The sequence below is a fragment of the Poecilia reticulata genome, chromosome 5 (assembly GCF_904066995.2).
Source record: "Poecilia reticulata chromosome 5, P_reticulata-male-v2, whole genome shotgun sequence".
NCBI classification, from domain to species: domain Eukaryota; kingdom Metazoa; phylum Chordata; class Actinopteri; order Cyprinodontiformes; family Poeciliidae; genus Poecilia; species Poecilia reticulata.
In genome coordinates this window covers 27824150-27847416 of record NC_088834.1, presented here as the reverse complement: position 1 = coordinate 27847416, position 23267 = coordinate 27824150, and the positions used below count along the sequence as shown (strand labels likewise).

The 23267-nt window shown below is 40.9% G+C and overlaps 2 protein-coding genes and 1 long non-coding RNA gene across 5 annotated transcripts; 1 reads left to right on the top strand and 2 right to left on the bottom strand.

Moving 5' to 3' along the window:
* Positions 1-645: 645 nt before the first annotated feature.
* Positions 646-13044, bottom strand: mbd1b (methyl-CpG binding domain protein 1b). 3 transcript variants are annotated; one of them, XM_008410496.3, is made up of 15 exons: positions 11889-13044; positions 11645-11785; positions 10598-10736; positions 10218-10504; positions 9267-9349; positions 9100-9143; positions 8788-8928; positions 8618-8689; positions 8504-8524; positions 7888-7977; positions 6852-7013; positions 5680-5847; positions 5250-5330; positions 3139-3228; positions 646-3049 (listed from the first exon to the last, which is right to left on the bottom strand). In XM_008410496.3, exons 1-15 carry the CDS (start codon positions 12230-12232, stop codon positions 2558-2560), a joined length of 2355 nt encoding a protein of 784 aa, XP_008408718.1. In that variant the 5' UTR covers positions 12233-13044; the 3' UTR covers positions 646-2557. The 3 variants fall into 3 exon arrangements, with proteins under 3 accessions (XP_008408718.1, XP_008408717.1, XP_008408719.1); XM_008410495.3 differs by having other exon boundaries at positions 5680-5868; positions 11889-13043; XM_008410497.3 differs by lacking the exon at positions 6852-7013 and having other exon boundaries at positions 5680-5868.
* On the top strand, positions 8192-8471 carry LOC108166313 (uncharacterized). The gene is made up of 2 exons (XR_001776648.2): positions 8192-8279; positions 8325-8471. It is a non-coding gene; the product is annotated as an uncharacterized LOC108166313 (long non-coding RNA).
* A 1162-nt stretch (positions 13045-14206) lies between the features above and the next one.
* cxxc1b (CXXC finger protein 1b) lies at positions 14207-20687 on the bottom strand. The gene is made up of 14 exons (XM_008410498.3): positions 20518-20687; positions 19432-19547; positions 19103-19203; positions 18845-18981; positions 18594-18749; positions 17349-17495; positions 17169-17279; positions 16920-17098; positions 16045-16252; positions 15846-15956; positions 15701-15750; positions 15517-15613; positions 14688-14840; positions 14207-14592 (listed from the first exon to the last, which is right to left on the bottom strand). The coding sequence occupies exons 1-14, from the start codon at positions 20518-20520 to the stop codon at positions 14446-14448; spliced, it is 1716 nt and encodes a 571-aa protein (XP_008408720.1). The 5' UTR covers positions 20521-20687; the 3' UTR covers positions 14207-14445.
* Positions 20688-23267: the final 2580 nt, after the last annotated feature.

Here is a 23267-nt window from a genome sequence, read left to right as displayed (position 1 = left end):
ATAGCAGCACTTCGAGGAGGTGAAGGAGCTCTATCCTTTCACAGATTTTCTGACTTTTACCTTTACATGGTATTAACATGCAAGAAGAAAAAAACTAGATTTTGAATAAATCTACATAACCCAAGAAGAAGCAGCTAATTGATTGTACAAAATGTAAGGCAATCCTGGAAGAAAATCTGTTATGCGTATCTTCCAGCAGGTCAATAATCCAAAACATAAGCAAAACTAAGCGCATATTTAAACAGTTTAAATTTCTCTGACTAAGCTTGAATCTTTTAAGCAAAGTAGAAAATGTTTCTATATACGATATAAAAAGAAAAAAATTTAAATCACGTCATTTTTTCTCCCCTTTCCTATTTAGCTATTTGATCACAAAAAGACATTAAAATACATTGCAGTCTGAGTGGTATTAGCAAAACAAAAAACCAAAAACAAAAAACGGGGTGAAGCTGGAGTCATAAATGAGATCAAATCATAATATCAGATGGACGGCTCAGGTTTAACCGTTTGGAAAAAAATGTAGCTAGGCAACCAATACATGGCAAAGAAGGGATGTTAAATACGGAGCTCGAAGGACGTGTAGACGGGTGTGAGAGGTGGACGGTAAGAATTAGGCACCTCTGGTAACCTGTACAGAAAGCAAAGTCACAATTTAATTCTTTTATTAATAACAAAAAAAAAACATTTTCTGTCTCCAAATACAATAATTAATCCAAATTGAGCACAATAAGTTCCTCGCTCTCATGATCAGAACACATGATCCGTAGAAAAACCAACAACTAAATTTTGCGTACTGATTTAAAAGTCTTTGATCCAACTCTTCCAATATGATTTCCTCCGATGACTAAATTACAATAGAATTTTAAAGTATCAAATATACACAAAGTAATTGAAGAAAACATGATAACCAAAATACATATGTTGAAAATGCATAAAGTTTCACATTGTCAAAAAAGTCACTGAGTTTTTCCACAAACATCCCAAAGCAGACGGCAGGGGCAGCAGAAAAAAAACTGAAAAAAAAAAAGATCAGATTGTTTTAAACTCTATTAAATAATTTAAAATATTTTTATTAGCCATGGTTGCAAATGAGGGAAAAAGTGTCTAAAGAATTCAGCTTCATCAAGGTTTTTGAACGGGATCATCTGCCTGATGACTGGACTCCAACAGCACCTTCATTTAAGGACATCACTTTGGAGTATTCACGCACGCACACACACACAGTAAACAGGCCCTCAGAACAATTACATACAAATATCCTCAACTTGACGTTATGCTACCCTTTGTGCAAAAAACATCTGCCAGAGCCCCTCCAAATTATAATCTTTCATGGGTTTTCACCACACCATTTAAGTTGCACATCTTTCAGCTTAAATGTGACAACTGTTTTCTTAAGAAAAAAAAAAAAGTCCCACTCTGTTTTCGGGTCAGGAAGTGACCGGACGAGATAATAACATGGAGAGGTAGTGTTTTGTTTCTTTCAGGAGCAACTCACTCACTGCCAAACTGCTACCGGTTTTTTTTAAAACACATTCTTACTTGACGAACTTGCAAGTTTCTTTCTCCCGACGGCCGAACTCGCGCAGGCTGTTTTGCAATGGCATACGTCAAGGGAAAGTGTGCTGGAGACATTTCAAAAGACAAACCCAACAATAAGCAAACGGTTTCTTGAAAATAAAAGGATTGGAAAGAGAGAGAAAGAAAAAAAAAAACTGCTACATGACAAAGGAAGCGGGCTGGTCGTTTCCTACCAAGAATGTCTCCATTTGTATTCTTTGTTACAGCAAAGGATACAAAGTAAATTTATGTGATCCACAACAACGTTATTTATGGGACTACTGCAAATAATATCTGCATGATATCATGATATCATGTTTACTTGCCTCTAAAATAAAGAAGATACTACTCTAAAATGCAATCAATCAACGGTAAGTAAGAGGGTACGAAACAGAAATTAGAGCGAGATGGTAACATGACGTTAGACTGGCAAACTAGAGTTACAAACTGTCCAATTTGCAAATTACATTTTTTTCCAATCAGAATCCAACCGCTGTTTAACTCCATTATTCTTAAACACTGGTGTAGCACGGAAACAAGCACGGAGACCAAAGTTGCCAGCGAGAAAAACTGCCTAAAGTATCAATTTGTCTGAGGACTGGCTATTCAAATATGTAGTAGTAGCAGTAGTAGAAGAGGGGCCATTTTTTTCAAGTAAGAGACAAATGCACCATGGGAAATTAAAATACACAATCCCACACACTGCCAAAACACACAGCCACACAGACAGTTGTTTAGAAAAAAAAAAAAGAAGAGAACACCAGTGTGATAAAAATGTGAAAAAAAATGTACATATATATACACACACTCATACAGCTCCTGGAATTCCTTTGGTGATTTTCAAAAAGGTAAAACATACTATCACAGTCCAGAGGTAAGTCTGTCAAATTGTCTCTCAACTGTACAATATAGTGAAAAAAAAGAAAAAGAAAATGGCACAAAATAGAAAAAAACAAAAAAAAAGAAGAAGAAGTCACTGCTTCCATCCAACTGTGTTTTTTCACTCTCTGTGATGGATTTGAAGTTCTTGTAGTGCTTTGCAGCACGCGCAGATCCGCTCGTTCTTCTTGATCAGGAAGTCGCACGTGGCTGCCCGCTCCAGGACGATCGGCCCTTTGTCAAACAGCAACTGCTTGGTGGGGAGTCCCTGGCACACGACATACCGCTCCAGAGACAGCAGCAGACTGACCACGTCGGTGGCCGTGCCGAGCCGCGACGGGTGGATGTCGTAGAGCGGGTGGATGGGCAGCAGCGGCTGCTTCTGGACGGTGACCTGGTAGCAGAAGCCCGGGTCGATCAGCACTATGGTGTCGGCCATGTTGGACTGCTTGGAGCACTGGATGAGCTGCAGCTGCGGGCCCTCCACCATGATGGCGTACCAGAGGATGGGCAGCACGGAGGAGCGGAGCGAGTGGAGCAGCTTCATCAGCTGGTTTTCCAGGTCCACGCCGCTCTCCACCGGATTCTCAGCCAGGCTGAAGATCTGTGTGATCTGTGGATGATCCGAGGAATGAACAACACGGGATTATTTGGGAAACACGCTGAAAAATAAATAAATAAAGAGAAACACCGGACACTCACCATGGGGAACTCGTCCTCGTCATCTTCCATGTGCTTTGGGGCATTTCTGCCTGTGTGCGATTTCTCTGTATCCCACTGACTTTGATGGTCCTTCAGTAAGAAATACAGTCTAATGAGTTAAAACCGTTGAGCATAATGAAGCATCATCTCACAAACACTTTGAAGTAAAAAAAGAAACATGAAGGAAAGCTTATCAAAAAGAAAGTAGGGATGCATGATATATCAGCACTGACATTGGTGTGAGTGCATCGGCATCGGTTTGAAACATAAATCTAAGCTGATATTAACAACCTATATCTACTTTCATCTCGTTGTCTTTCCTTTCTGGAGGGGAAGTGGAAGAGGTTGCTCGTGTGGTATTTGTTAGGTCATGTGACAGCGGTAATGATGCAGTGCAGGATCGTGGAAGTTTCACTGAAGCAGAAACGCGGTAATGTGATATCGGTAAGTATCCGTTATTGGCCGTAACAGCAATATTAACATTGGATACCAATATCGGTGAATCCTAGGGACCGGACGATACAGCTGAAAAGCGTATCACAACACAAGAGTTTAACATCAGTCGACAAAAATAATTGTTTATCAGTTTTTTGTTTGAAATACGTTCAAACTGGTGTTGTGGCCTTTCCTGGTTTATCTGATGCTGCACCAGTTAATCACCAGGAGGTGGTTGCTAGGTAACCAAACAGTGAGTGAGTTGGAGGATGGCAACAATGTTTCTTAGCTAGTCGTGAGAGGTTGAGCGACTAGAGCTTTTCCTCTGTCTACATCCCCCACAATGCAGTGTGGATCTGGATGCGAGTTCAGAGAAATTCTTGAGTACTCTATCAGAAATGTTATCTATCGATATATTGTTACTGATTTAATGCCCAGCTCGAGATAAGCATCTCTAACATAGTAAACATAGTACTTCTTAATTATGACAGACATATACAGAGAAAAAAAACATTCAATCAGAGAGCAGGAAACTATGTCACTGCCTGCAGACCAAATTCTTCCAACACTGAGCCACAAACATTTATTTTGCTCCGTTTTTACAAAGATGGCCCGGCACCAATAAATCAATTGGTGATCAGCTCAATCAGCTCTGACTAGCTACTGGCTCGACTGGAAATCAAGCAAGCTACGACAATCTTGATTAGTCCATCTTTAGTTATGTAGTCAATGACAACATCGACTTTCTGATGCAATGGTGTCCAAGAGACATGCGTCTGTTAGGCGGTCACTGCTTGAGCGCGTTGCACTTTTATTGGTCCTACAGCTTAAAAAGCTCATGAATGTTTACTGTAACATCATGTTTTTATCTGATTAGATGACTCGTAACATCTTACCGCAATAACAAAAACTGAAAGACAGCCAAGAAAAGAGGAATGACAGCAGAATCAATTACCTTTTTGTGGGGGATGGCTCGCTGCCACGCGCTCAAAAAAGGCTATAATTTCAACAGAGTTCAGACGTGTGCCCAGTTGCTAGCTCTAATGAACCGTTTTCTCATTTCGTCTGTCTTCCTCGTCATGCTTATTTTTTTAAGCTAAATAGGAGAATTAACAAACAAGCTTGTGACTGGTATTGGCTGGTAGCCAGCGTCATCATCCTTTGGCCAGGAACTCAAAAAAACAACCCTCTTTGGTGTGGACATTGTTACCGAAGGGAAAAACTGTGAAAAATAGTATCAGTGTCAGGGAGATGCTTAGGAGCTCATTAAAAGTAAACACCGAGTCTGTGGTTTGTTCAGGTTGCTAAGGCTAACTGAAGTACAGCAAACATTTTCCATTTGATTTTTTTTAAGCTCAGTTGTGAAACATACTGGAAGCTTTCTAGAAATCTCAAATGTTTAGTTAGATGCGCAAAGAGTATTTTTTAAGCAATGTGACATGTCCCACCTTTAAGATGCTAACCGCTAATATAAGATGCTAAAGTCAGCTTAAAACTTCAGCTTCGTGACTATGTTATAATTTTAAAAGAACTTCATGTAACTGGACAGAAACTTCTCATGGACATGCAAATAAAAAGTTTCAAAATAATTACATCACAATTTGATTGTAGTTACTAAAACAATAGTTTAGCTTATTCAGCTAAGTTCAAGTTATTATTTCAAAATGAAAACTTACTGGTTGGGAGTAGTTATGATTGCTGATGTGAGGGAATCGATCCGGCACGCCGTTCCGCACCCCAAAATCGGAATGATTCAGCTGGCGAAACACAAAATGGATTTATGATGCATTTGCTCGAGAGCCCATGTGTTAAAGTCAAGGCCAGCGGGCCAAATCTGGCCCGCTGTAGCCATTTATGTGGCCCTCAAACACTGGGGAGGACCACATAAATGCAGCTTCAAGATAATAGTTGCACGCCTAAGTATCATTTTATCGGTCAATTCAATGAGAAAAAGATGTTAAATATTATCTACAAAGAACTCAGCAGATGCAGAGAAAATGATAACATTTTAAGTGTTCGTTGAAGGGTAATTTTATCACAACTTATCTTACGTGACAAGATGGAAATTAGCAACAATGTTTCCAGCCAAAGCCCTTCGAGCCTCACCGGTTGTGGATTGCTGTCCTCGTCGTCGTCATCATCGTCGTCGGTGTAGTCCATGTCAGCCTGCTGGTCTTGGCTTCTCTTTAAGCTGGACTTGCGGCTGTACGTGTAGTGAGGTCTGGGCCTGCCGGGCAGCAGAGGGGCATCCAGCCCCAACTCAGCTCCTGCCATCTGGAAGGGCAGCAAATGTCTCTGGGAAATAAATGTGCAGTTGCTTTACTACGACACGGTTTCGGCAGGTTTCACCAATTCAAATTTAAAGACCACCACGAGTGAAATTTAAGACCTGAATCATGTCAAAATTGTGCGAAACAAACAGCCTAAACCCCAGTAGTGCTAAGCTTTTTCACCCACTAACTGGGTCGGCAATCGATCGCCAATGGCAAAGACGAATATCATCCAGCCATCTGCTGATAAATTTGAACTTAAGCAAAACGTAATGTTTATTGCTTGTTTCATAAATGGTGGCTGTAAGATGTTTTATGACATAAAGCATTTTGAACTGCCTTGTTACTGAAATGTGATAAATAAACTTGACCATGATAGACACTAGCTTGCTTTGTTCTTAACTAGCTAGTTTTTCTCCTCTCCAGGAAACATAACCAATGATTCCTGATATAGCTGCTAATACACTTATGCTAGTTAGCGAGCGTATATTAGCAGCTAGTTTCCAGTAGCTTCAACCGCCTCGAGTCACGGAACGAAACAAATAAGCGACTCAATCATTTGCCTGACAGAAAAGTCCAACAAAAATTTTTTTTATAAAAATATGTAGACAAGATTAAGTAATCCTGACACAATGAAATTTAAGACCTGCGATTAACATATTTAAGACCAGCTTGGATTTTTAGTTATACTGATTGATCTGGTATTGTATAGCAGTACGTATTATTTTGTGTTCTTTGCAGAAAACAATGTGCAAAGAATCATCTTTACAGGATAGGTTTTTCATTATCATTAATATATTCCTTTTCTCATAATTTCGGTACGTTGTATATTTCTAATGAAAACCTTTCACTGCACTAACGTATTTAAGGCTAGTTTAAAAAAAAAATTTATTTGATTTTAGGACATATTAAGGCCTTCATTTTAGAAATACGAATGTAAAACTTTTTAAGGACGCGCAGACACCCTGTACGGAAACGTACAATCGCCTTATTGCACAAGTGTCTTACCATCGCTTGCCTTTGACACTGCCGTAGACGACACTTCTGCCTTTTCTTGTTGCTGCCTCCAAATTTGGGTTTATCTATGCAGAAATCGCACACGCCGCAGTCTTTCCTGCACAGACAGGCCTTACACTCGCCACAGGAACGTCGCTTCCGCTTTTTATGCCACTAGAAACAAAAGCGAGAGGAGAGAAATCCGAAAATCAAGAACGCAAACTGGATACGATTTCACCAATTTTTTTTGTTTTGTTTTTTTTTGGATTCTGTTTTATGAAAGCCTTGAAAATACAGCCTCTTGTTTGTGAGTAGAGGTCATTCGTTCATAGAGGTCGGTAATATTTTCTTCTCAAATGGCAACAAACGGAAGAGCGTTCAAATGCAGTCAGCAGTCTGGTCAAAGAAGAGTTGTTTACTCAGTTTATATCGGCCATATTCAAAATAGTCGAAAGAGCAATGCTTCAACAACGATCCCAGAGTTCACTGGATGAAAACACTGTAGACTGTTCAGAGTTTAAGCTCTTCCACAGGTGAAAAAAACCCAAATCTGATTTCAAAAGTAGGGCACACGTTAGAATCAGTCAGAGAGACAGAAGGTTCTGAAAAAGTCATTTCCCTTTTGATTTTTTCGTTTGTTAAAATTATGCGTTTCAGATCATGAAACCACCTTCAACATCAGAATAAATGCAAGAGTTTATATACAATGATTTTATTTATTAAGAGAGCAAAATCTACAAAAAATAAAATTAACTAGACTAAATAATGAACACTGCCTCTCATAGCTTTCAAATGGATCAATTTTCAGAAAAACAACCAAAAACGCAGATGCTGTGTGTGACAAACTGTCAGCTTTTGCTGTTTTCCCAGCTACTGAGACTGATAAGCGTGCGTCACATGCATTTCTTAACGGCTAGCCATGAGCTCTACGAGATGTTTGAGAAGCCTCCTGCACTCGGTGGCAACAAAACATCACAAACACCTATGGGAAATACTCGGGACAAACTTTGGCAAGCATCTTCAAAAGGCAAAAACAAAACGTGCTCACGTCATCGTCGTCGTCTGTCGACATGTCGTCATCGTCGAGGTCCACGTTCGCCGAGAAGTTCTCCGTGTCGCTGCTTTTGAGACTTGGATGCTACGTGCGGAAAAATGCGATGGGGTTCCTCACTGGCAGTTTTCCATTTAGGTAATACGTGTGAAATGCGAGTGCACCGATTGCAGTTTTAAATATCGGTGATCGACTCACCGATATTTAAAAAGCCGGTTCAGATTTGGCCTTTTTTTTTTTTTTTCCGTCTGAAAAGTCGCAAAACAGAGGGAAAAAGTCGCTAAGTTGTCAACATTTGATTTCGATTTGCAATCAAAATTTTGAATTTTGAATTGACTGTTGCTAACTGAACATGTGCAGATGAGAACTGATCTGCACATGCTGATCAGGTCACATACATATGTGACCTGATCAGCATGTGACCTGGTGATCAGCAGGGAGACGTCTCTCACCACAGAGCGAAAGGATATGGTGATTCCTTTGTGAGACCTTTGCGGTGGTGGATGAGATCGGTTTGTCAAGTATCGGCCGATTTCGCAAAATTAAGGAAATCGGTGCACCCTTAGAGTAAAAGAAAATAATGAAGGAGCAAAAAGCAGTACAAAAGTGTTACCTGTGACTCTGTGACATCATTCTGTACATTTTCAAGAGAAATAAAAAAAAAAAACCAATTACAATAAAACAGTTAGCAAGGGAAATACTTCAGAGTTGTTCTTTGGAGACTTACACTATCTTCATACGTGTCAACAGGGTCAACAAAAGATCTCTTGTAAGTTACATTTACGCTTCCTGGGCTTTGCTGCAAAAACAACAAAAACATTACATCAATTGAATTTTAAACAAGTTCAACAAAGACATACGTCGATTAGCTTAACTTGCTAGCCTCTGTCAGCTCACCTTGCGTATCGGACATATGCACCTGCGTTTTCGACACAGGCGTTTTCTGGCTTCGGGGCTCTGCAGTCCATGCTTGCAGTTTGCACACTGACCGCAGTCAATGGCATTGTGACATCCCACGCACTGTCCACAGGGAATCCACTGACAGTCCAAGAAGAACAAAAACAGACAAAAAGCTGTTCTTTTGTGTTTGTTTTATCTCTGAAAGTCTTGAATAATCTAGAAGCTAATAGAGACTACTTTAAAATATTATGCAGACTGTATGAACTTCATCAGCAAGAAGGTGCAGCTTGTCATCTGGTGATACTTTACCTTCCTGAAGCGGATCAGCGGGTGCTCTATCGACTTTGACGTTGCTGAGATAAAAAAAATAAAATAAAAAAAAAGGAGAAGGAAAAAAAAAAACGCATGAAAATGCTTTTTGTAACATGTTTTATTTTTGAAAATATTACTAATTACACACTTCTACAGACACATACCCCAGCAGGAGGGACAGCATGGCCGCTTTCTTTGTTTGTCATACCATGTACCTGTAAACGAAATACCACACTTTGCACAGATCCTGTGGAGAAACAGGGCGACATTAATTCACACTCGCTGTGGTGACAAGCATAAACACGAGACAGAGTAAATCTTAGGCTGGCCGGCGGAGGACTTGGGATCTCAAAACTAGAGGAGTCCACAACCTTGACTTTTTGTTGGAGCTCGTTATCTGAATGCCAGATAACCAGGCGCGAAAGTTTCTCTAAGATAAGACTGAACAATTTGTTTTTCAAAATCTTTTTGTTTTTCTTATCTTATTTTGTTTAGTTTAGACATCCAGAGTTATCCAAATGTAATGCTTAATAAAATGACAACATGCTTGAGTGTTACAGGATGACTTGTGTGGAAACATGAGGCAGTCTTTGCTAAAAATCACAAAAAACTTACAGGACAAAATTTAAATATATATTTATAAAAAAATATGAGTCCTCGATATGATTAAGTAGCCAGTTTAAAAAATATAAACAAAAGAAAAACAGTAAGCTGTGTTTAGCTACAAACTTACAGGTAGGCCTGTCGCAATAAGCAATGAATGAATTAATCGCGTGATAAATTAAAAAAGTCTTCAGTCTGGTGCTTTTTGGTCTCAACTAGACCTTTTTTTTTTTTTTTTTTTTTTAAATACAATTTTGTTTACAGACGCTTCATAATTCAATTATGTAGCTTTTTTTTTTTTATTAGTTTTGAATATTTTAAAGTTCCAGTGTTAAATATTCATTCGTATTTAAAGTTGACTGATCTTTGAGAATGTCTTCTTGCATCATTACTCTGTTACATTACTTGAAAAATATTGTCTCAAAACAACAATATCATTGTTTATCGCAATAACTTCTGGTGACAATTTATCATCCAGCAAAAGAATTTGTTATTGTGACAGGCCTACTTACAGGGTGCTCTCTTCCGATCCAAATTCTCCCTTGATCGAAGGCAACGAGAGGGGACGAGACGACGAGGGGAAAGGGAGCCGGATTTTTTCCTCCGACTGCTTTTCCTCGGAGTTGGGGCTCTGCTTCGACTCCCCTGTCGAGCTGTTCAGCGAGACGCTCGTCTGGTTGCTGTGGAGGTTCCTGGGCGTGATGTTCGGGGTCAGCCGGTGGTGGGAGTCTGGAGTCTCTGCCCCATCTCCTCTGTCCATCCAGCTGGACTCTGAGGAGGACCGGTCCCGATAGCGTTTCTGACACATACGGGAGTACAGCAAAACGTTGTAGATTTTTTTTTTTTATATGAATTTAAAATTGTTAAAAATAAATAAAGAAGTTTTTAATACCTTCGTTCTGGGTCGACCTCTCACTGGTGGGATTTCCCCTTCCACGAACTTGCCGCTCTTGTATTCAAACTGGGTCAAGTCGGTTCCCTGGAGCACCGTAGCTAATTCTACTCTGCTCCTCACTCGATCACCCCGTGGACTGCCAAGGAACACAATTAAAGACACTAAAAGAAATCCGATTGGCAAAGTTTCATTCAGGGGTTCTATTGCTGTTAAAATTAAACCAAGAGGGTGTATATATAATACATGCAGTGGCACACAAAGATATTTTGGGGAGCAGGTGCTCCAGTGGAAAAAAGGTCACCTTGTCCAGAACATGGAACCACCAGTTGCCTTGGTAATGTGAGATTTTCTTTTAAAGGCACAGCTTATACATTATATGTATGTGTATCTACTTCAAATCAATAGCCATATTGTTGTCTTGGGAAACACACAATACACTGTTAAAAAAATAAATAAAAAATTCAGAAGAGCACGTTTTTTTGAAAAAGACCACGTCCCTGTATGTATGCATAAGATTACTAAAGCTAAAATGTGTAACTTCTATTTTAAATAATTATGTTTTACATACCATGTTGTCACAGTATTGTATAAGGCCGATAATCTGTGAAAACATTGAGCTCCTCCACCTCCTCCCAGAGGAGTCTGAAGAAATACACAGCTCTAAAAACAACCAATCGGTGCCAGGAGGCGGGTCTTAACGCTGTCAATCAAAGTCGTGAATGCACTGCTAAATATGCTAATTGCAGCGAAATAACTCACCGTTACACGACCGTATCGGTGGTTATGCTAGCTGTAGCATTCACAACAGGTTACGCTGACGGGCAGTGGCGCAACTACACATTATTCAGGTGGATGCGAAAACATAGATCGGCGCCCCCCCTCCCCCCGACCGAGGGAAGGAACGTCAGGGTGAAGGAGCGACGCTCACTCAGCTTCAAAGAGTCATTAACATTATGTTCCAACTTTCTTTTGGTATTTTCATAAAAATAAAAATAAAATAAAAAAACACAATTAAAAGAAAAGCAGCTGCTAGCTAATACGTACCTTAGATAATACACGTCCTTCTGGCCGATGCTGGAGCCTGAGCGTCGAACAACCTCTTTGCGCTTCCAACCTTGTCCGAGCACCGGCCACTCGACCCATCCCTCTTCAGGATGAGCGCGCTTACGTCGATACCCGTAAATCCTAGAAGAAGAAGGAGGAGGGGGGGGGGAGAGAAACACATGAAAACGAATAAACAAAAACAAGTTAGTGTTTCGTGGAATTTAGAAAAGAAACGTGAACCTACTGATAAAGATGTCTTGTGGCTCTCTCGCTGCCTGCTATGCTCTCGGTCTCTCCTGCCAGGCTTTCTTCATCTGGATCATCATCATCATCTTCAAGCGGTTCGAACCAGTCCATTGGAGGCTCGCCAGCAGGCTTACCTTCCTCCTCCTCCTCTTTGGCCTCTACTGGGGGGACCAAGCTTATCTCGGCTGCCTCTTTGGGGTCATCTGAGGGTGCTGGTGGTTCCTCAGAGGGATTGTCTGTTTTGGGACTCTCTACGGTGTCTTCCCCCTTGTCCTCCTCCTCCTCCTCCTCCACTGCCTCACTGGCAGGGTGCTTACTCTCTCCTGCTGCTTCTTCACTCATCTGTGCACCAAGGACGGGCAGCAGAGAATCCAATGAGTCTTCCCGCAGATAGATAATTTCTTCTACAGTTGCGCGGGCATCCCATTCAGAGTGATCTGTTTTTAACGCGTGACCCCCCCAAGCCTGAAGGGTTTTGGGTTAAAAAAAAACAAACAAAAAAAAACGGGGGAGGTGGTTTCAGATAAGGGTGAAGAAGGTTGTATTCTAGTATAACGTAAAGTCAGCACGTGTTTTGATGAGAAATTGTTCACAACGAAAGGCTACAAGGTTTTGTTAACGGTTAATTAGCTTGCAACGGTATGCAGCTATTGTTAGCCGCCGAGCACAACGTTATCCGCACCAACAAGCAAGCCTCTGTTCCGCACAAAATGCGCCGACTCTCGGCTACACTGTCCGAGTCACCCATTTACGGCAAAAACGCGCAATATAGCGAAGTCACACAAAACTACTGGTGCGTCAGAAGTATAGAAACATTTACTAATAGCGGGGATGACGTTAGCCACTGCTAGCTGTAAGCACCGTTTGGTGGTGCTTTGCTGTGCTGATATTCATCAACCACTAATGTGTTAACAGCTGGTTTTTGTCGTCAGTCTGTTAAAGATTTTTGCCGAAATGGAGAGATAAAAACGACACACCTTCTCGGTTATTATTCTCCAAATTTATGGCACTCTGTTACAACAAGTAGGTTCCTTTCAGTTTATGAGCCAGGGCTACGTTAGCCCTGTACCATGCATCCAGCACAACCAACGGAAGCGCTCGAGGACCAAAAGATGAACGTACGACAGCGATAACCGCCTCGAAGCCCGCGTTCTCTTGTCTGCAGGTGAACAGGTATGAAATAAATTTTTAAGAAGAACGTTTTTATTTCAGAATATTAATGATTAGTTTCGAGTTTGTAACGTTTTAAATCAAAATGTCAAATTTCACAATTCTGTCGAGGTACTAGTAGATTAACAGAAAATCAATGCTCTTTTCAGGGCAGCAGATTCCCAAGTAGAAGGGGGTGAGTCATCTTGCCCTAGGTACGTGTTCTTTGATACAAGACGTTGCTGCGTTCACGGTCTGTTATTTTTCAGCTTTTCTACCGTATTGGAAAAGCTACGTCGGGAGAAATAGCTTTAACACCTGAGGTACTAGTAAAACAGTGAGGATTATACAGATTACATATCATAAACAAAGTGCTATCTGTATATACAATTAAAACAAGAGGCATGGGTTGTTTTAAAAGAAATTTGCTGCATTTGTTAGAAGTCCAAAAGTCCAAACTAAGTTTCACTCTGCAATTCCTTGAAGAAGCAGCAAGTTTTTAAGAGATGGGCCACTGTGACTTCTTGTCACTCAAAAACATCAGAAATTTCTATCAAAATTATTTAAAATTTACTTTTATGAATAAAAAAAAGGCAATTATAGCAAGATAAATGGAGGGGATAAAACTGAAGTTTTGAAAGGAAGTAAGATAGCAAGCTTTTGGATGTTGAATGCCGCAGTGCACTGGGCAGTATCTTGCCTCCAATTTATTTTTATTTTACTTTTGTTGTGATGCAATCACAAACACACCAGGCATGTGGAAGTAGGTGCACATTAACATTTTTTGAAAGGTTTCCTTCCTTATTTGCAAGTCCTCTCCATAAAATCCTCCCAAACTAAACTGATTTGTGGTCATAACTAGACAAAATGTGGAAAAGTTGAAGAGGTATGTATACTTTAGCATTAAGTTAAATCCTAATTATTTAGCCTACAACAGTTACTCCAGATAATCTTGCTAATTTAATCTTTGATATGCATTTTTCTAACCTTAAACGTAGTAATTAAAAAATGTAATTATATTTTTATAAGATGGAAGTTAAAAAATTGCCAAAAATTATTTTTCATAAAAGAGTGATGATAACTGTGTAAAGGTATGAATATGTGTATGTACACATTCTACAAGAGTAATGTTGGTGTAAACACATTAGTCCTGACACACACGCAGAGCTTGTTTCAAGGCTTTATTTCTAATGTTCATACCAAAAACAGCAGTTTCCAAACTCAAATGTGGCTCCTCTACCACTATTAGGAAAAAATATATTATCATACACACACTTTAAAATGATAGAAAATCTTCTGTCATCAAAGCAGTAGTTTATCTAGAAGTTTACATCTTCAGGACACAATTATTACGTTGCTATGTACAGCGATCTGCAGACCTAAATCCAGCAACACACCCAGGCTGACTACCTATCCTTGTTGCTACGGAGATCAGTCGTCAGCGGGTCGTGCTGGATGGTCTGGTGCAACATCAGAGCCAGCAGACCGGCCCTGTTGGTCATTGCGGTCCTGACGTTCCGCTCCTGCTCAAAAAGCTCGTCCAACTTGTACCACTGTGGGAACAGAAAGAGGAGAGGTCATTAAAACCTGCTAAGACTTTTAGCTGTTGCGGCTTCCATGGCAACAGAGTGCCTCAAGATCGTCTTACCACTCTGACCCGCTCCAAGTCCACCTCAGCTCTCCTCAGTTTTTCCCAGTTGTAATGTTTGTTGCATTTCCTTTTGGACACCCTGCAGTAATCTCCTGTCGGCTCAAACACGTTCTTCACCAGAGGGCAGCCGCACACCTCGTCCACCGGCACCTGGAGGGCAAGCAGAAGAAAAACAATCACAATATTCACATGTTATATATGGTCAGTGGTGGGCATCATTAACTAAAAAGTTACACCCTAAGACACTAAACATTAGTTCCACTAAAGTCAAAGATTTACACCATCATGGTTATTTAGCAGAAGCTAAATGCTACACATCACAGTATTTAGCAGAAGCTAATGTTAAAGCGCTGCACCATCATGGTATTTAACAGAAGCTAATACTAAAGCGCTACACCCTCTTGGTATTTGCGAAAGCTAACGCTAAAGCACTAGTCGATGTTGATGCTGAAGAACTACACCATCACGTTATTTAGTGGAAGCTAAAGCTCAAGCACTACCTGAACACTGTATTCCGTGGAAGCTAATGCTAAAGTTCTACATCATAATGTTAGCGCAAGCTAATGCGTAAATGCTAACTTCAATTCAAATTGCATCTGCACTTGAAAGACTGCAACCCTTGAGCTCCAATTTAACTTTGATATAATTTACATATTCTATAACTTATCTTTATATCCTGTTAAATAGCAAGAGTGCTAAAAGGGCAAAAAGAAAAAAAAAAGAGCTCCGCTGCTAGCGCATCAGCGGAAGCGTGCCCAGCACCGAATACGGTTCCGTAGAGAAGCGTGGAAGCTTTTCCACAGCCTATTGATCGAGGCTCACTCACCTTTGGATCTCTGGAATGTTCTGGACACAGAACCTGCAGCCTCTTGCAGTAGGTCTTGCTCTGGGGGTTGTACACATCACAGAAGAGTCTGGTGGCACTGAGGAGGAAATGAATAAAAATAAATGGCGTGGTCCAAAAACGCTAAATTCTTTGCTGAAACTCCGAAGCATCCTTTCACTCTTACCCCTCTATTCTTGTTGGATACATGGAACCAAAGGACGTCTGGCTCTCGTACTGTTGAGAAGAATCGTTTCAGAAACGGATGTTTAGAAGTAAAAATGCCTGCATGCCACTCGAATCGCATTCTAGCTTTGAAGAGGCGGAATCACCTTGGCGTAGCATCTCTCCATGTGTCTCAGCGCCACTTTCGGATTAATGGGATGACCGCAGGACACGCAGAAAATCTGGAGATCTGTGTCGTCGCTCTCGCCTTCATTCACCTACAAAACAGCCGCCCCTCTGTTATTGCTTTTTTACTTTTTAAAAAATACGCAGCAAAGAAAAATCAGGAGAGAATTGGGTTATCACCTCCTCGTCCTGCTGAACCGCCTGCTGCTTGGCCTTGGAAATGATGCCCTCCAGCTCGTGGAAGCGCCGCTCCATGTCGGTGAGGCGGAGCCGGGCGTTCTGCTGGTCCCGGCGGATGCGCTCCAGCTGCTTCTTGCCGTGCTCCTCGGCGATGCAGGGACTCTGCTGCCACTGCTGGATCCGCTGAGGGAGGATCTCGTAGATCCGGCTGCAGGTCGGGGGGGAAAAACAAAGAAGAAGGAGGAAAAAAAGAAGCTTAAATTACAGCAATTATGGAAAAAGAAGTTGACATTCTGACCTTATCCTCAGAAATAAAATAAAAGACAAGATAAGTTTTGCTATATTACTCACATATAGCCAGAAAAAAATTATTTCTTCTATGGGTGCAATGATAAATCGGCCCCAGTATCCTTCATTTTATATATATATATATATATACACAAAAAACACAAAGAAAAATCAGTTTTGGACCGATTCTATTCATCTAATGTTCTGGTCTTAAATTAGGGGTGCGGCAATAAATCAGCACAAATGTCATTAATTTTGGGAGGTTAGCCGATAATTATATTTCCAACTTATCAACTCTGTTGCTATATTTAGCAACTTTTCAGGTAAATAAATAAATAAATTAGAATCTGCATTCCAAACTTTTTTCTTTTTAAAAATCAGTAATCGGCCAGAAACTGGTAATCCGTTCACTTCTCCTTTCTACTGTATGTGTTACTTTGTGTCACATAAAAAAACCCAATGCAACATCCACAAGTTTGCTGTTCTAATGTGATAAAAACAGACAACAAAAACAAATCATGGGGTGTGAAAACTTATGCGAGCCCCAAATCAAACATGGCGGTGTGTCGGTGTGTAGGAGGCGTTACTTGGCTGCCAGCTTCATGCCGCAGTCCTCGGAGCAGTACTTGGAGTTGGGCCTGGCTCCTTTCACACAGTTGGGCCCCAGACACTGACGCATCCCCCCGCTGTCCCGCAGGTCCCCCCGCTCGCTGTGCCGGTTCTTGTCCCTGTGCTTCTGCTTCTGCTTGTGGCGGCGCGACTCTTTCTGAACGGTCGGAGGGAGACACGTCAAAGGAAGCGCGGCTCGACGTCGTCACGCACGAAGGAAGACTCACCTTTTTCTCGATCTTCTTTTCCCGCCTCTTGACGTGCTTCACCTTGATGGCTTTCTTCCGCATGACGGGGCTGAAGGCCGGCTCGTCGTCCTCGTCGTCGCTCCCCCACGCCTGCGCGGACGAATCCGATGAGTTCCAGACATCCAGAATGAGCGGCGGGTTTACATGAAACCGACTCACCAGGTCGCCGCCGAGTCCCGCCGCCCTGTACTGCTGGTAGAGCTCCGCCTCGCTGTCGTAGTCCTCGGAGTACCGTCTTCTTCTGTGGTGGGAGTTCTCCCTCCTCTCGCGCAGGGAGAGCTCCTCCTCCTTCACGCGCAGCATTTTCTGGGAAAAAATAAAAACACAATTTCTAGAATACAGTTTCTGTTGATCGGCAAAGAAGAGGGGAAAATGCGGGGTTTCCCCACTGTCAAATTCAAGCATTTTCAAGGTAAGTCTTCAAAACTTTTCCAGTACCAGAACACTTTAGAGACTAAAAACAATATAAATAAACTAAAGAAAACAGTTTCAGTTCGCTGTTTTCATATCGTCTTACCAGGCCTGTCACAACAACAAATTTAGCTGGACGATAAATTGTCCTCCCACAAGTTTTTGCGATAAATGATAACATCGTTGCTTTGAGACCATTTTCAAGCAACTGAATGCTAATGGCAAGAAAACGAGATCAATAATCTTTAAATTCTAATAAACATTTAACACTGGAAGTGGAGAACATTTTAAATATCCAGTATAAATAAACAAAGCAACAAACAAAATGAATGATGAAGTCTCTGTAAACAAAATCATCCTTGAAAAAAAAAAAAAAGCTATACTGAAGACTTTCTTTCCAGTTTCTGGTAGAAAGAGAGAAAAACGATAAATCATCCAAATGGAAAATATTGATTTTGTTTTAATTCATTACGCCAGTAATTGATTTATTGTGACAGACCTACTGATCACTGTTATTTATAATATGTTGTGAAGCTATTCTACAATCTACAGCAGGAACAAGATAAATTAAAACATAAGAAAATGTTATGCTTTAAAATGGCTCTCGCACACACGACAGGTCTGAGAACGTTAGAAAAATTTTTTTCAAAGTTTTCTTCTTAGCAAATAGAAATAATTTTGGTAATTCTAACTGACCTAAAACAAGCAAAGTTTAGCCTAATTTAGCGTCAAAATGTGAGAGGAAAAAAGATACGCATTCATCTTTTTATTATCTTTAACTACATAATGCTTTCTAAATTTAGGCTTTTAAATCCAACATTAGATTGTGCTTTATTACAAAACTGTGTGCGGTTTGATTGTAAAGAACTTCACACAGAAATTAAGCACTTTCCAAACCTTGGGGAAAAAAACAACAACAACAAAAACACCTAATTGAAATTCAAGAACTTTGTGGGACTTGAAGCAGCCGCCTGAACCCTGAGAACGACTCACCCTGGCTCGAACCTCGCACTGCCTGAAGCGGCACTTCTGTCGGATCTTATTGGGCCCTCCGAACTTCTTCATGTCCTTGCAGAAGTCGCACTGGGCGCAGTCCTCGGTCCGCCTGCACGGCTCGCATTCCCCGCACATGCGCACCGACCGTTTCACCTGGAGACCGAAACGTCCGAGGGGGAACAAACACGGCTCAGCTCCTGCGAGCGGAGGGAGTTTTGTCGTTTCCAAACGCACCGGTTGCGACCTACTTTAGATCCGCGCCGTCTGTCGCTTTTGTAGTCCGGAGTGCTCGACGTGCTGTACTGCCGCTCGGTTCTGTCCGAGTCCGGCTCCTTCTCTCGGCTCTTCTTGGACCTGTATTTGACTTCCAGCAGTGGGTTCTCGTCTTTTGTTTTATGTCCAGAAAATATCAAAATGAAAAGGAAATAAAACATTTAAATAAGAAATATGTGTTTTGTTTTTTTTAAAGGAGGAAAAAACTGCAACAGAAAATTAAAAGCGCCGACCTCTGCAGCTCATGCAGTACCACTCCTGGATGGCCTTGGCCATCTTCTCTGTGATGTTGATGCAGTGCCCGTGGAACCACTCGTTGCAATTGTCGCAGCCGCTGCAAACAAGAATGCCACGGCATGAATCTATGTTTCCAAGTACAACAGCATCGCTGGTTTCTTTTAAAACAGGACTGGGTTTGCAAATTAGTCTGTGGTTAGAAAACCATCGTAAAAAAAAAACCAACAAAAAAAACATTCAAGCCCTTTTTGTAAAATCATGTAACGTTGTTTAAAGTGCTGTCCATGATTGAATAAACTTGACCTGAATTGAATTGTGAGCTTACATCATGAAGCAGTTGATGTCTGGCTTTCGACAAATGCAGTAAAGTGGAGCGTTTTCCCCCTCCATGCTGCTGCTCTCGGGGCCCGGTGCAGTGTCCAGGTCCGACAGCTCGCTGTCCTGAAATATGAAAGAACACGGGGGGTTAGAGCACAACAGTGGGAAAACTGTTCTGTCACGTTAGCTTGAAGTGCAGAGGGTATCTGCAATGAAGGTGCCAAGAAGACAAGTGATCAGCGAACACTATAGAGTAGTGACAGATGCTGCACATCAATCTGTGGTGGATAAGACTAATTCAAGGCTATGATTTTCAAAAAGTGAGGAAGTTTATTCACAAGTGGATATTTAAGGAAGATGTTAATCTTTTCAGGAGTCAAAATCCCAGTAGTTAAAAAAAAAAAAAAAACTACTAAAAATATTCAAGATCCTCATGTTCGACTCTAGTTCTGGTTTTTGACGGTAAAACTTAATCTATCTAGCAAAAAGCCACATTGAAAAAGCTGAGTTTTAAGTGGACTGTTTTTCAGCCATTTTGTTCCTACTTATTCAACTTTTTTCTAAGGATATAATTTTTTTATTATATTCGGATTTGTAAACTCCTAGATTTGAAAAAGAACGTACTTTCTATTTCTAATTAAGTTCTAAGTTCCAGTTCTTGAAAGTGTTAATGTGCATAAAAAGCCAGCAGAACCAGGACATTTTAAGATGTGTGCTAATCGCTGTTTCTAGTTTTTAAGAAGGACTCGGTGAACTTACTGGAGTTCAGGGTGAGAGGAAAACCTCCCAATAAGATGCTTTGTTTACACAAACACACATACACTGTGCAGGCTAAAGTTAGCATAAGCTAAATTCGCACAAACAATTAAAGTTGTTAAGGTAACTTGATGGTATAATTAGAATTCCAAATAAAATGACAATTTTCGTTATTATTTATCGGTTACAGCATGGCAATTTTTTATCCACGTATAACATTTTCAGACTCCCGTACAAAGTAAACGGCTGTGTTACCGACTGGGCCCAGATAAACTACCCATTCTCGGTCTCCAGAACAGACGCTCGGTCATAAATAAATGACTGTTTGCATACTGACCATTTTGTGTAGTCACGCAGTCTTTCGCGGAGCACAACCAACAACAATGAAACTAATGTTACAAGGAACTAAGGAGCGTCGTTTCTTTAGCTAGCATTATGCTAACTGTACACACGGATATGCCTTCGGACGAATTCGGCTACGTTCGTCAATTCTCGTAAAACATTCTTCTTGAAATTTATTGGCGGTTGGCAAGAAACATTAGGTGAGCTTTACCGCCACCAACTGGTAAGGAGTGTGAACCACATGACAAATAAAGCTATATTCCATTATACACCTTACAAAAAGGATAGCAGGCCATATTTGGCCTGATATCCTCTGCTTCCCGAGTCCTTTTGCAGTAAATCAACAATGTCAAATTTCATTTTCATATTACTAAAGTTCCTAATTAACTTGTTTCTCCGAATCGCTCATAAAACATTCATCTTATTTTTTTTATGGCGGTTGGCAAGTACCTTATTCCCATTCCTGGGAGGCTTACGTGTTACTGGAGAAACCATAGACGCCTCATGGAGCGGGCCACCCCGTTGCTGCGATACGTAACAGCGTCCGCCATATTGAATGTGGAATATGTGTCAGTAAGGTAATACAAGTGAATGGACCGAACTTTATAAAGTGCCGTTTTACAAAGTATTTTAAGTTAATACCTGCCATTGACACATTTTCTCACACACATTAATATATTTGGATATCAAATAAATTACTAAAGACAACGTTTCTAACTTTTGATGTGATTATTTAATTGTTTTTAGGCATTTCTGAATAAAGAGCACAATGTTTTATTTGATAGAAATGATTGATAATTTTTATATTGAAATTGATTAACAGACATACTTTTACAGTGCTTTATTAAAGAATATATTTACGTAATTCCATAATTTAATTTACATTTAACATTAAGACAAGAAACTATTTTTCCAGTATTTTTTATACGTTACAGAAATGACTTTTGATTTAAAAATCAGTCATTGTCAATCATTAAACTACATATTTTTCTTACTTTTTTCCAGAGAATAAATATTTATTATGGTATTTAAAATGTGATAAAAATCAATTTTTGTGTTTATGTGACATTTATGTGATTCTTATTCAAGACACTTTGATAAGAATGACTATATATGTAATATAGGCGGCTACAAAGTATCTTTGTTTACATTTTTGGTTGGTGGTGTGCCTCGAGATTTTTTCAATTAAAACAATGTACCTTGGCTCAAAAACGGTTGAAAAGCACTGACCTAGATTAAACATATTTCAATAGTATGCAAAAATGAAAACCATATAAACATATTTTATAAAATGCATAAATGTATGCAAATGCAAGTATATGTTAGTTATGACATCACTCTCTCTGTGATGTCATAATATCATTCTCTTGTTATGACATCATAAAACAGTCTTAAGTACTTGAACTTTTTCCCAAGAGATCTTTCAGTCAAGCACTAAAGAAAGACTTGCAACTTGTAAAACGTGTACAATGGAGGATCCAGCATTTCTTGAGGAACTCGAGGAATTTTATGTAAAGACACAACGAAGGAGATTACATGGATTAAATACAGAGGAGCTACTGATAGAAATGGCAGAACTAATGCAGAAAATTAAACGATTTTATAATTTGGACGAGTCACAAGAAGAAGAGATGGAAGAGGCTATATTGCAACATCTAAGCCCAGAAGTGAGGCATCAGCAGCAGCGACCATCCTGGAGTATGTGGACCTTTTTGTCGGACTGTGGAGAGTCTTTCATGAGCGGCTTCAGTTTTGGGTTGGGTTTTGGCACAGCTGCAGGCATAGTACTGGCTGTGTACAAACTCCTTTGATAAACACTCATGCATATGGATGGTGCTTGTGGGAGGGGGTTCCTGTTGATCTTCAGTTGCAGAACCTGGCTCTTGGGACGTGGAATGTCTCCTCTCTGGGAGAGATTGGGAGAGGGGTTCCTGCCTCAAGTGGAGGAGTTTAAGTATCTGGAGATCTCGTTCACAAATGAGGGAGAAAGGGAGCGGGAGATCGACAGGCGAATTGGGGCAGCATCTGCTGTGAAGCAGGCGCTGTACCAGTCTGTAGTGGTGAAGAAAGAGCTGAGTCACACAGCGAAGCTCTCGATTTACCAGTCGATCTTTGTTCCCACCTCATCTGCGGTCATGAGCTTTGGGTCATGACCGAAAGAACGAGGTCCCAGATACAAGCGGCCGAAATGAGTTTTCTCCACAGAGTGTCCGGGTTCTCCCTTAGAGATAGGGCGAGAAGCTCGGTCATCCGGGAGGGACTCAAAGTAGAGCCGCTGCTCCTCCACGTCGAGAGGAGCCAGTTGAGGAGACTCGGGCATCTGGTCAGGATGCCTTCTGGACGCCTCCCTGGTGAGGTGTTCCGGGCACGTCCCACCGGGAGGAGGCCCCAAGGAAGACCCAGGACACGCTGGAGGGACTATGTCTCTTGGCTGGCCTGGGAACGCCTTGGGGTTCCTCCCGAGGAGCTGGAAGAAGTGGCTGGGGGGAGGGAAATCTGGGCCTACCTTCTGAAGCTGCTGCTCCATGACCCAGAAACAGCAGAGGAAAATGAATGGATGGACAAAGGTTTTTGTTATCCTTTTTGTTATCCTTTGAGGATGAGGAGGTTCTACAAACAACTCTACGGATAATTTTTCACTTTCACTTGTTTTGCATGACCTGTGGAGGGTCAAACAGAGTTGTTTACTCTGTTTAATTCCCTGAAATTGATGCACTTACCTGGGGATTACATTGTTTCTTCGGT